This window comes from Anopheles cruzii, chromosome 3, assembly GCF_943734635.1.
Source record: "Anopheles cruzii chromosome 3, idAnoCruzAS_RS32_06, whole genome shotgun sequence".
NCBI lineage: Eukaryota > Metazoa > Arthropoda > Insecta > Diptera > Culicidae > Anopheles > Anopheles cruzii.
In genome coordinates this window covers 35,277,560-35,291,263 of record NC_069145.1, presented here as the reverse complement: position 1 = coordinate 35,291,263, position 13,704 = coordinate 35,277,560, and the positions used below count along the sequence as shown (strand labels likewise).

At 47.5% G+C, this 13,704-nt stretch overlaps 1 protein-coding gene across 1 annotated transcript; it reads right to left on the bottom strand.

Annotated features, from left to right (window-relative positions):
* Positions 1–1,086: 1,086 nt before the first annotated feature.
* On the bottom strand, positions 1,087–2,845 carry LOC128271757 (28S ribosomal protein S5, mitochondrial). Its single transcript, XM_053009389.1, has 2 exons — positions 2,592–2,845; positions 1,087–2,521 (listed from the first exon to the last, which is right to left on the bottom strand). The coding sequence occupies exons 1-2, from the start codon at positions 2,788–2,790 to the stop codon at positions 1,377–1,379; spliced, it is 1,344 nt and encodes a 447-aa protein (XP_052865349.1). The 5' UTR covers positions 2,791–2,845; the 3' UTR covers positions 1,087–1,376.
* Positions 2,846–13,704: the final 10,859 nt, after the last annotated feature.

Genomic DNA, 13,704 nt, shown 5'->3' with positions numbered 1-13,704 from the left:
TGTTTTCTTTGTTCACGCCAAGCACAACCACGCGCACCGTTCTTCGCGGAACACACTTCCTTCGTCTGCTTCCTTCTTTGCTAATGATGCTACGCTCTTTTCGCTTCCCACCCTGACTGCTGACAATCTGTCAAAACTCACCCACACAACTACCTGCTGCCAGCAATCGCGACGCACACGCGATGTATGAAAACAAATCACACACACCGACGGGCACGGGGCACCAGCGACAAATCAAAACAAACTGCTGCGCTCGCCGAGAGCTGCTGACCCACACATCTGTACACACCGCCTGTACGAACGAGAGTAGAGGCACGGGCAACTAGCGCCACTCGTTGCTCTGGTGATCGGTACCGGTACTACACCAACACGGCAGGGAGCGGGGGATTTGATTCGTCGTAGTTTCCTCACAACGCCATTCTTCACCACACACTCTTCGCGCACTCTCTTTTTCTGGCTTTCCTCGCGTTTGTACTGGCTGGCAGGCAATAAAAAGAGAAGCCACTCCAGATGGGGATGGCTGAAGCAAATGCAAAAGTACTGGCAGCACCACCCCACAAAGTCCTTTTCGTTGGCTCACTGTGCTGCTCCTACTCCAGGAGCTGTTTTAAAAATACACCCAAAAAGTTCACATTCGATTTTCCGTGCGCACTTTCGGTCCCGTTTGCTTGATTTGTCGTATTTCGCGATCCGTGTCTAGCACATATTGTAATAAAAAATTACACCTTCGCTTGGTTTAATTGCTTTGCCTGCTTTCAGGCGAGAAACTATTTGCTGTCGCCTATGCGATTGGGAAACTGTGGCGCTGTCGTGTGCTATTTGCGTTCTTTCTTCCTGCCGTGCCGTGTTTGATCGTTGCTCGGTGTGTACTGAGCGAACGGGTCCTGCAGTGTGAAGTGCTTTGTTTACCACGAAATGGACCAACGCGATTGCGCCACCGAAGGCAGGGTTCAAGCTGTTGACGGGGAGTAATGTTTTGACAGAACAAAAACACAACCGAGAACTGTGCCACGCTGAAAGAGGGGATGGTAATAGACGGAAGGTTTACAATTATCTTTTATTCGACTTTCCATACTGTATTCCGCACTTCGGGTACGAAATTTTTCAATAAAACGGCAATAAATGTTCTTAATAGTTAACCTTTATTTCCGACAGCGCGCGGAGCCAGCTGTTCAGCGAAACGCAACCCTGCACTGGGATTCCTCGATGTTTGACTAACACAAACAACAATCAGCTGTTTGACTCGCTATGTTTGTGTTGTTTTCTGCATTGCTGCCATTTGCACTTTCGTATGCATTTTCCCATTATATCACTGCCTGGTTCGTGGGCCGCTTAAAACAAGGCGCGACGACCTCTCAGGATTATCCTCCGCTCCGCTATTCTTCCTTCGGGGCCGGGCCCATTCGGCATTCGGGGTACTTTTCCGTTAGAAAACTGCGTACCTCACCCGTTTCGGCCAGCATTCGTACTCGCACTTTGTCCTGATTGCGGAGGTACTCTTGCTTCTTCAGATAGATTTCCCACGACCGGAACTTGGTGTAGAAGGGCGGGAATTTCTTCTTCTGCAGCTGAATCTTCCCACCCAGTCCCCACTGTGTGAAGTCTAGTATTTCGTTATTGTCCGTTTCCGTGCGGCACACGGTGGGGCTAGCAACCACCTTCGGGAAGTTCATGTTCTCGGGCCGGAACTCGACCACGTGAAGGCCCTTCTCCTCCGCTATCTGCTGGTGGTGTTTCTGTTGCAACAGTCCGATGAAAAATGCCTTCACCACGTGCTGCACGTTCGTTGATCCTTCGCACTTCGCCCGCAGGTCCTTAATGCCGAGCACTTCGCACACGGTGCGTATCGCCCGGTGACACTTTAGGCCGTAGCCTTCCGGTTTCCGTTCGACAAACAGCTTCGTGGCACCAAACTGGCAGTGGAAATCGTGAAACACTGTATTACCATTGCACAACTCAAAGTGCATCAGCTTTTGACCGGCACGGTTCCTGGCCTGTCGCAGCGCAGCTCGGCCCTCGATCGCTTTACCGAATCCGAACCCGGCGAGCCCGTTACCGTTGCCGGTGACGACCATGGCCGAAACGCGCCGTTTCCGTCCGTGGTTGCCTTTCATATTTACGACCGCCTTTAGCTCCAAACACTTGGACTCGAACCCTAAAAACTCATCCTCGCCAATCGGATCCGGAGGTCCGATGCTACGGCCCGGAGCCTTCGATCCCGACCAGCCGCGTTCAAGTGGGCCCAGTTTCAGGCGCTTGAAGTTCACCATCTCATCACGAATCCGGCGCAGCTTCGCTTCTCGCTCCTTGTCCTCTGGCAGACGCTGCTGTTGAACTAACTCCCGACCCCGGACAACCGGCGCCGAAAGGCCGGGCCAGACAATGTTGGCCTTTCCGAATCCGATCACCTGCCCTTTGTTCAAATCCTTCGCCGTGATGCGACCGGAACCCTTTCCGCGGCCACGCTTTTTGCCAGCGTTACTAACCGAGATAACACCCTTCCAGATTTGCTCGGCCGGAACTGAAAGACACGAAGGTAACAACAAGCGTTAACAGCCGCTTGAAAGGTGCTAGAAGAAAGAAATAGTTACGTTTGTTGAAGAAACTCGTGTTGCGGACATTATGTAATGTCGGGTTGTTTGGGTTCAGGAGCGTTCCGGTACGGGCTTCTTCCGAAGTGAGTGATGAATGGTTTCTCACAGCACTGCTTAATGGACCTTGGCGGCTGATGTGAATTGAGGAAAATGCACGAATCAACGTTTCGCTGCCCTTTACTGCAACCCGCAACATTTTGCTACACTAACAATAAACAGAATACCGGCAGCGCCGGAAATCCGAAATGCCAAAACACGATTATTGTTTTGGTTTTTTTTCTACAAAACAGTGACAGTAATTGCTCGAGCGCCTATGTCCGTTTAAGACCCCAGGTTCGATGCTCTGGCCAAGGAGGTTAAAATTTACGAGCAGCGCCCTCTACATGTCAGAATGGTTGTAGACATAATGAGCTTTGCTTTTTTGCGCTTTCTTTTGAGCTTGTTTCCCCCTCTCTTCTAAGCTTTTTATTGCACTTTTTCTCAACGGAGAGCTCTTTTCAAATTCAAAATTCAGTTTTCGAACAACGAACAGCGACTGAACCGATTTGGCTGAAAATCGGTGTGGAGATAGCTTGAAACATTGAATGGGTTCACAATTATTGGCGATAAATAAATAAAGTCGTGCAAACGTTCTAAATATGTTATTGAAAAACCGGAACAACGTAACTCAATATTAAAACTTGTGGTTGTAAACTGAATGCATAAGCAGTTTTGAACTCGAGACGAAATGAACTCCATAATTGATAATCAGGATGCAAAAGAATATTGACATTTTAGCATCCAGTGGTAAAAAATTCACCAATCGTATCCAGTGCTTGTTGGGCTTAAGAATAGAAAATATTGTGCTGTTCAGTGTAAGAAATATTTGTCACCATAAGAAAATTGATAAGTGAAACCATAACCGTTTTAACTGGTACGTAGAGCGTCAGATACGTCATCTTATATTTAAGACCACGATTTACGCAAAGAGAAACCACTATTAGTGTGTATAGTGGTGGAACGGTGCGTCATCGATTTCCTAATTTGCTTTGTATTTGCCAATTTTCCACCGTTCCTCTGTTTTGCTGCAGAACTGTTTGCCGAGCACTTGAATGTTAATTATTTTTTTTCATCTACTCGGCCTTCGCCAATCGGTGGCCATAGTGGCCGAACCGCACATTGCCTTGAGTTGGGTTGGCGCAGTTGTAGCAGACACTAAAATAGCTTCACATATTCCAAGGTACGGCCGGTTGCTCGGCGCTTGTGCTTCGTTATTGTTTCTGCAACACTGTTAGCTGTTATATGGGCCATGCTTTCGTCAACCATCGTGTCGCAAGCAAGCCAGTAAGCAAGGGGTTCACCAGTTCGCCCACGGAGGCCAAATTATATCTAAACAACTTTGCAACTAAACCCTAACCTCAAATCTATCAAGCTTGAGTAGGTCCAACGCAGCGGCGCGGAGAGCGTGCTAGCGTGGCGTGGTGGTGTGGCCAGTAAACAAAATAAGCAACAGCAAACGGATTCGATGTTAGGCCAAGGGAGCGGGCGCGCAGTTCGGAGGGTTTTACCAAACAAACAATCGACAGTCGACATTGGCATGGCTGCCTGCAAAATGCAAACAAACAATGGGAACGATATTTTTCAAATTAATATTAAAATAGTACGCCCAAAGTGCTCTGTACACTTTCGCTGGCTCAAAATAAATTCAATGCCATTTTCGTCCGATGTGATGATGAACTGTTGCGGGGCGATAAAGGGTGGCGGGCGAGAAGTTGTAACAGTCGCTGGTACCGAACTTTACGTTGGGTTGGACGTATCCTAGACGCGGGTTGGCCACAGGGTACTTTGTAGGTTGTACTTTGGTAGGACAATGAAACATTGGTTTGCGTTTCCTTGAGTTGAAAATAATAACTTAGTCAAATTATGGTCGCTTGCTAGTACCAGAGCTTTGAAGCGATAAGTAGCGAATACCATTTAATATATCATAGAGAATTAATTTAAAAGCTTTTTATGAATTATTTACCAAGTAAGGAATTACTCGAAAACTTTATGAAAAACTTTATGGCAATCAACACACACGATTGGGATTTGGCTCGTCATTACCGTTTGCCACTCTCTGACCTTTTGTTAATTGGGAAAAGTTTTGCCCCCGAATCGCATCGAGGGCGCATTCACGGTGTGTTATTTTAGTTACAATTCAATATTTACCAACGGAACAATACATATTCATGGCGTGAAACTCGATGCAAACATTTGCAGCACGGCAAGACGCAGAAAATGCCTTGGAAAGCGCAAAGGAAACAGCAACAGCGAAGCCTCTTACCCTAGGCATTGGGACTGCAGACGTCTCGAATGGTGATTATTTAGGGCGGACCCGGACAGTGAGTCGAACTGTCACCGAGGGAAACGGGAAAGTCCTTCCCGTTCCCGCGGAATGCAAAGGAAGGTTGTATGGTTGGGACGCTTGCTTGGCACTCAATTAAAATTTCATGATAACAGCTTATCGTGCATGGTTCATCGAGATCTGGCTGCATTTGGCACAACATTTGATTTGCCAAGTGTTCGGTCCGCCGATTCGCGCTCCAACTGTTGCCGCCAGCCTTGGCCGCCGCCATCAATCATTCACAACATTTGCCGACATTCAACGGTGACAAGCCGACATTTATTGCCCAACGTTACAGATGAAATCAAAGTCCTGCAAAACAGGCCGACCCCCTTTGCTAAACATTACTCACACATGCAAGTCCTCGGGCGACCTGGGATGCAGATTTCAGGATCCGGTCACGAACTTCGTGGTTTGGTCCTTCGTGGTACGGTCCTTCTAATGAGCCTGATGCCTAATCGCATTCGGTACGACTCCGGGGACCGATGAGCCGACCGAGACTATCAGTCAATCTACGATCTGCATCTCGAGACCGCCTTTGCGTTCTGTAACACTTGGAGTATCGTTTCATGCTCCATTTGCCGGAACCGGTGCATCCGGGTCACCCCCGTTACGATGCATGCTAAACTTATCCGACGTAATGTTTACATAGTGCTACCGTTTGTCATCCTATCATATCGTAAATCTTCATCTTTCTTGGCCAACAACCAGCGAAAGCTTCTCACCATGGCTGTACGAAGCGTAGCCCGGGCTCAGCGATGGTACGGTCCTAATGGTTTGTTGAGTGAATGTTTGATCCATGTTTATAAAGCATTAAAGACGGAACAGATATCCCTGGCCGGCCCACGGAAATGAGTGTCAGCTTTGAATGGACTTTGTGAGGCTGTGGATAACGAACAAGTTTTGATTTCTTTTGACACACCGGTAGTGCCTTCAATTAGTCTGCTTGATGCTTTTAATTTTTTATCTCCAGCTACGCTATAGAACAGTCATCAAATGTTATGTGTATGTGACCTATTCAAATATATCGGGCGGGATATGAATCTGTGTATGACTTTGTGGACGCCATAGAGTGTCGTTCTGAGTCCGAAGTTGTCTTGAAACAATTGAACAGTAATCGACAGGATTCTACATATCGCCGGTTTTCACCTAGCGCCCGAGAGAATCTGCAGGGCGCCATTTTGAAAAGACCCTTGCTTTGGTGTTGCATGACCACCCTGCAGTCGGGTTCGAGGCCCGGTTCTAGACACTCCCGACCGACGGAACCACAATGGCTAGTGATAATTCCAAACAAGGAGTTGCGGACGTTATTTTGTAACATTTTTCACATTCGGCGACTCCGGGCGTTTACAACACTCAATCTGCTTGTTACATTAAATGCAACGCTGTGTGGTTGTGTGTGCGAGCACTCATTTTTCTGTAATGCGTCCGATTACACTCCTCTTCAACGGTATTTTGCTTGTCGGACGGGAAAAGCTCGATCGGATGAATGGTACCGAGTCCCACTTCCGCAGTCCTGACTTAGGGCGTTTTTCCTGTTTTTTTTTTATTTCGCGCAACCTCCCGTGGAAACGGTGTTGTTGTCGGCATGGAAACGCAGGCCTACGGGGCAAAAATCCCGTTCTCAAGTGCGCTAATCTTCAACTTTCAATCGGCGAACCGTTTAACGGAGGAATGGTTGAATTGTTTTCGTATTTTTTTGTTCCCCATTTCCCTTGCTTCTCTATTGCTCTCTTTCTTTTTCCTTCCTTTCTCTTTTATGCTCTTTTGCATAAGTCCACGGGTGGTGAATGCCTAGTGTTCCCAGTTCCGTGGGATCCCGAAGTGAAGAACGTACGGCACAAGACTCGCATTCGGAGCACTGGTAGTTGGTCAAATGTTGCTGGTGTGAATACAAAATTGCATTTTATGCTCGTAAACTCATAAACAAACTACTATTCTGTAATGAATGAATATGGACCTACCTTCTTACTAATGGTTATTTTAAGCAGTAGCAAAGATTCCGATCTCAAAACGTTTAACTGATGGTTCTATGTTTGATTTGAACAGATCGTTTTTTAAACATCGAAGGCATTCAGCTTTGTTTTAAAGAACATAGAAGACGGTTATTTTAGAAAATGCTATTACTTGATTGTATTACAAAATGCTGTGTTGTTAGCTTTGCTACTGTATATTTTACCAGAACAGCCAGCGGGTCAATTTCTGTGAAGCAAAAAACAATTGCACCAGCATTTTAATCAGGAATTGTCTCATGGAAGATGCATGGACGGCTCTGTATAACATAAAGAGTGTTCTACCTTTTCGAAAATTAATCAATGAGACATTCATGGACGATAAAGGTTGTGTACTTCACTTATCATTTTTCACGCTGCGCTTATCGTTTCGAACAATTTTGAAATAGTTCGAATTAGTGTTAGGTCATTTTCAACTTCAAAAGCGAGATTGCTTTGTTTTGAGTAATTCCACATTCGATAGAGTAGTAAAGTTAGCAAACCATATTTAATTTCAATGCGATCTATGCGTACCACCCCAACTGTAGTCCGTCACGTAACGCTAAGCCCAAATGGACAATTGTTAAAGAGCTAGATATGCTTCAAAAGAATGTGCTATAATTTTATTGACACGAGCATTCAATCGTTCTGCGAGAATCTTATAATATAGGTGAAGGGATTTTCTATATGACTTATGCACAGCAACAAATGTTTTCGTCTCAAGCTAACCTTAAACCGAATCAATTTTGTAAAGTAAACACGTGAGCTATTAAACAAGTTGTGAAACTAAACACACATGCGTGCGCCCTTTTCTGTAAAACGATGCAAAAACTAAATAAAACCAAATATTACCCCTCGATGCGAATGGTTCAATCAACCACTTCACTTAGCTTGTGACCAACCGAGTTGTCCACTCTGGCACGAGAGGCTCCTTTCAACTAATTGAACTATTTACTCTCGCTTTTGTGTTTCTCGTTAAAACCGTAAGTCCTATCGCCATCGGTTCAACAGCAATCCGCGACCACCCAAGTGCTGGCTAAGTGCTATAATCAGAATCCATCGACATCTAGCCACGAAGCCACACAAGCGCAGGACCGGGGAAGAAAATGCGTCCTGAATAAACACAAAACATTGCTTTGTCACATTGCGTCCCGCAACGAATATGTGTTGAGGCGGAGTAGAAGCAAATCGCACTTCATTTCGCTCCTGCGCTGCGCTGTCTTCTAAGCCATCATCGTCCAGTTCCCTGAGATGACGTGGTTCTTTTTTAAATTTTTAAAACGCATCCTCCGCTCGGAGTGGCTCGAAGGTCGAAGGTACCACACACACACGGGAGTTGAAGGTCCGTGCGTTCTCACTCACTTATCACTCGTCGCACACTCGACCATCCCAAGAGTCCTTGCGCCTAATCTGTAGTATATTGACATGAGTGAGGTAGGTATTTGTGCTCCTGTCAAACGTCCCCCGTTCCCGGTGTCGGCCAACTCTGGCGAGTTATGTGGTCCAAAAATTGGTCGAGCGCCACACACACACAACCAAGAATATGCACCAGGAACGTTATCCTTCAATCTCGTTCCACCCGTTTTGGGTTCCATTGCGTCTCGGTTACCGTGACGCTGAGGCCAGTGATCGTTTCCTTCAACCAAAGTTCGAGCTGTCAGCAAGACGGGGAAAGGAAAGGCTCTTTTCGGTCGACAGTACTTATCATAAGTGTTATGGTTGTGTGTAAAATGGCTACGACAGGTTTTTCTGGATGAACTATGCGCTGTGTGAGGTTGAATCTCGTTTGCTTTCTTTGGCAGGTTACCAACGGGACAGTGGGTTTGAGTTGCGCGTTCCCCACAACGATCCTTGGGCGATCCTGGCTGAAACCGCTTGAGGTGGAACCTCCAAGGATCAAGCCGGCAGCACAACTCGATCAACTCGATTTTATGGATGCATTTCAGTAGATGTTTACCTTTACCTGAGGTCCTGGAAAACAGCAACGCATTCGTTCAGCATTACACGATTAAGAGCAACGAAGGAGCGAAGTGCGTTTCTCGAGTGCACTTGACCGACGAAAAATGTGTATTTGTTGTGACATCGTTTGTTGTGACATCGTGATTCATGGGCTTGGCATGATGCGCGTTGCGTTTACCGTTCGCAAAAGCGATAAAAGAATTTTGCCACACGCCCGTCGAAACGTCAAGCCGTGGGAACTAGGCCGCGGATGCACCTCATCCAAATACATCCTTGAAGAACAGCTGTTTGGCTTTCCTTTCCTTGCTTCGAATGCTTCCATTGTTTCCGGGACCATTTCTATGCCACGGTACCTCACTTGACTATGAAGTATTTTGGCGAGACTCGCGGCTCGAGGATCGTTAAATTCCCAATGACACTTCAGTGGCCGCGCAAGCGTCACTGTGGCTTCGCGATTGCGGCGGAACTTCGTGTCAGCCGCAGTGCCATCGGAGGCAGATCTTATTCATTGACCTGCAACTTACAATGGCTTATCACTAACGCTCACTCAGATCAAATCACAGTGAATTTCCAAGAGTACAAAGTTGATTGTTTAATTTATAGAATTTTATCATACATCGAAACAATAAAAAACCCTGTTCAAAATGTTTTGAAAATTACGTCACATCCGGCTAAGGTTTGGTAGGATAACTTGCGTACATAACGCTTCGGCCATTGGATAAAAACAGCATGGTGCCGATAGGCAACTGCTTCATGGCTCAATTGGGTAATGCATCTGCACAAACAAGAAGTTGTACCGTAGCCACGTATCCGCGCATAAATCGGCAACCAGTTACCGTCCTGTCGGTCAGCATTAAGGAGTGGACGACATATCCAACCCCGAAGCGGATAGCTATTGGGATCGCTGAAGGTTTTAAAAAAACCCGAAGTAAAACAGCAGCCACCGCAGCAGCAGCAGCAGCAGCAGCAGCGCAAGAGCATGGCGGCAGCAAAATCAACTATGCCAGATTCAGCATTCGAGAAGCATGAAAGTGGCCACTCCAAAGTTCGCTAGACCGCGCTCGAGCGTACTTTATTGACACCTAGTTTTCGTGCCGTACGTCTCTACAGCGGCCTGACCCCCAGAGTGTGGCATCACACTGCAACAACAACTACTACAACTAGTGCCCTCACCTCTACGAGTTTCTGCTAATAAGGCTGTGTGTGTGTTTGTGGTTGTTTTCCCTATTTTTTCCCAACATTGCCGATGGCGCTGCTCGCACCTTGCACTTTCCTTCGTCCGGTCTGCAAGCGTCCGGCCGTCGCTTGGACATTTTTTTACAGCTTACTCTATTTTCTAATTTCTTTCTATTTTTGTCTTTACTGTCCTGAGTCAGGTCCTTTCCACTCTGTTCGCCGGTCCGCGGTGTCGTTTGGCTAAAATCCCTGAAAGTGATTAGTTCTGGTTGGTTTTATTTCATCATGCAAAGTCCGAACCAACCCAGATTGCATGAAAGAGTCTGCTGCTACAGCAAATGTACACTATAGCTTCGTTCTCTAGTGTCGATTATTCTTTTCCTAGTGTCCATGCTGCGAAAGGCCCTTATTTTCTGCTCCATTTTCGCAAATATTTTATCTGCAAATTAATTACTTCGGTTTTTATTCGACTTTTTCGACTCAACAACAACTCAACGAGTACAACAACCAAACATATGACTACTTTAACGAAAGTGTTTTTCGTCATTAGCTACTACTTTCTCCCGTCTTTCAAGTAACTCCTCGATTCCGTGTCGATAAAACTCCTAATCTTTAGGAGCGATCCACTTAGAGACCCATTTTTCAATACTTTCATAAGAAGTCATTATCATGTCTTCTATCCCATTCTCATCGTTTTATGGCCAAAGCTTTGCTTCAAATGCATTAATTGCTGCCGATGTGATTGTCCATCAATAATTGCATTAGGTTCTGAAAGCTCATAGTGCACCACACCTTTCATATCCCACCATTTGCACAGCATAAACGTTGCAAAGTGAAAATTTCGCTTTGGTTGCGATGGACCTTGTTCACCTGGTTTACCCGTCTTTAAAATTTATGACATTTGGTGAGTAATGCCATCCTTTGTAAAACCGAACTAATTAATTTACACACTTAATAAATAATATTTCGCTGACGTGGGTATGGGGAAACTTTTGAAGTTCAATCAGAAATCGCACCATTTGCTTGCCCTAGTTGGCACCAACACCGGCCGTTGGTAGTAGGGAAGCTGGTTTATCATCAATATGAAAAGGAAAAGCATCACCTCACTTCAAACGCGCCGGTCAAGAACACAAATACAATATTGATTCTATTGACGGCAGCATCCAATTACTCCACAGCTTAGTTCTATTGCCGTCTTATTGTGATATAATTTTATTTTCATTGCATCACTCTATGTTGGTGCCAGTCGTCCTTGATCGTGATCCGTTTCGATCATTCTGCTGCACGTCATCTTCCGGCCAATTCTCCAAGTCCAAGAGTGTGGCAGGGTCGCAATATATACAAGTTTCTGTTTTCTTTCGAAACAGCGAATAAAAAGTTCCCTTTGTTCTAGTGTGTTACCAGCCACCCCCGTGGCTCGGCGCCCACCGGGGGGCCGAGGTCTATTGATTTAGCGTCCTTCAAGTCAGCTTTTTGTGCCCTTTAACGACACCGTGAAAAAGAAAAACCGTAAGACCGTACCAAAAACATTTGCTCGCGTAAGCAAATCGCATCAACGCACCGAACGCGCTCCGCGAAAACCATTCACTTCCTCGTTCCGGGCCGTGAATCAAGGCAAGGGGCCAACAAGGGGATTGGCACGGGAAACAACAGAAATAACCAGAAAAAGAAACCCGGTGCAATGGATGGGGAAAACTATCTTTTCCCGCAGCGCGCACCGTTCGTGCTCTCTTTGTCCTGCTTTCACTCGTTCGCTCGCTCGCACAGTAGCCTGCTTTCTCCGTTTAATAGCTTTTCCTTCTCGCTCCTGTCGCAGCACAACAATATGCCGAAACCGAAAAACATGGACCCGAAGCCCCCCTGAATCGCTGCTGTCTGTGCTTGGGCGAGATGAAGCGGAAAAGCGTAAAACTATGAGAGAATTACGCCAGCAGGCTTGGAGAGCCTGGCCGGGAAAACGGCGACCACGACGACGACGACGACGAGCAAGAAGAAAAGCTGCAGAGTGAGTGCGAAAATCGCGCGGCTTGAATCTGCGGGACTCGAATGAATATGCATGACCGGACCCCCCGTCAGGATAGCGAGCGGGGTGAAAACGAGACGGCGAACGGAGTGCCGGAGCGAGAAAGAGAGCAGGAAAAGTCGAGAGCCACGAACGAAGAAGCAGCCGCCGAACAGAGGGAAAAACACAATATAACAATTTTCGGTTGGATTTCATCAAAAGGACACGCCTTTCGAGTGTCCTGATAAGGGCACTCGAAAACCAATCGGATGACGATGAGAATGGAGAATGGAAAGTCCGCGGCCGGTCGCAGGCCCACCAACCAACCACCGGCGGCCCCCGACGGGTCTCCGAGTGAGAGGGAGAAAGAGAAAGAGAGAGTACGATCCACAGGATGGCGCAGATGCGATGGCGTTTCTGCGCGTTCGCTGGGCGTGGCCAACGGACGTCAAAAATCGGCGATGTGTGCGTGCGAGTGAAGGGAGGCGCGATCGTGCACCGGCCGAAGGAGTGAGCGAGGACACTGGTGTCCTCGTCTGGCCAACCCGGCACGTCACGCAATGCCACGGAACGACGTACCGGTCCTTGGCGTTCAGTTCAGTGTAAGGTAGACCTCTCAAACCGCTTGACGGACAATTTCGGCGTGCGTCTCGAGTGGTGTGGCTGCGCCTGTTTTCGTTTCGTCCTTCGGCGACCCCGCGTTCGATTACCGTGTGTTCGCCGTTCTGTGTCCTCTCGCAGTCGCAGTGCGATGCGTGCTACCCTTTGAGAGCATAATTTCGTAAACAACGAAGACGGCGACGGCGACGGCGGCGTGCAAAGTAAACATCGCGCGCCCGTAGAAGAGGAGATCCAGGACGCCTCCTCCACGGTGGCCCCGGGGGAAGTCAAGGAACGAGAAGCGAGCAGAATCCTCGAAGAGCAGAAAATAAATGTACTAGCATCCGTTGCAGTGCAGCGATTGGTGAGGATCGTCGTCGATCAGCGCGTGAAGTGTGTACGAATCCCTGCGTACTCCGTGGCTCCGTGCTCCTTCGAAAGTGTCCATTCCCGTGTTCGGGGGAATTTCAGCTCCGCTGTGCGTCCGTAATCGAACTCGTTTTCGTTCCGTCCCTAAAGAGTGCTCGGCTAAAAAAGTGAGAGTTTTGATTGACACCGGTGTCCAACGGATTGTTAGGCGTTCTACGGGCGGGAAGGGAATACAAGTGACCCGAACCAGCCAGCAGACCACAGGTTGGGTGTAGGCGGGAGAAAACTCGATCACTGGTGCTCGAAACAATAGTTGCGGAGCAGTGAAGATCATCCCGAAAAGTTCCCGTCCTAGTGTTCTGGTGTGTTAGTGTGTGTTTGTGTGCGCGGACGCGTGTGTGTGTAGTGAAACATTTGTGAATGTTCCGAGGCTAGTTCGTGAGCGTGAGCGGAGCACCGGAGGGAGCGACCAGGGCGGCTTGGGCACATTATCGTATTGGCCGGGGTTGAACTAGAAACCGGGTACATGTCCACCACGCTATCGAGTGTCTCTGGAGTGTATCCAGACGATTCCGAGCAAGAGCATGGACTGTTACCGGATCTGAATGGTGTCGATCTGGTTATGAGCTTGTCGCCCAAGGCGCCAAACCA

Coding starts and splice junctions, on each gene's coding strand:
- LOC128271757 (XM_053009389.1), bottom strand. CDS start 2,790: ATGTTGCGGGTTGCAGTAAAGGGCAGCGAAACGTTGATTCGTGCATTT. Junction 2,522..2,591: donor CACGAGTTTCTTCAACAAAC/GTAACTATTTCT, acceptor CGTGTCTTTCAG/TTCCGGCCGAGCAAATCTGG.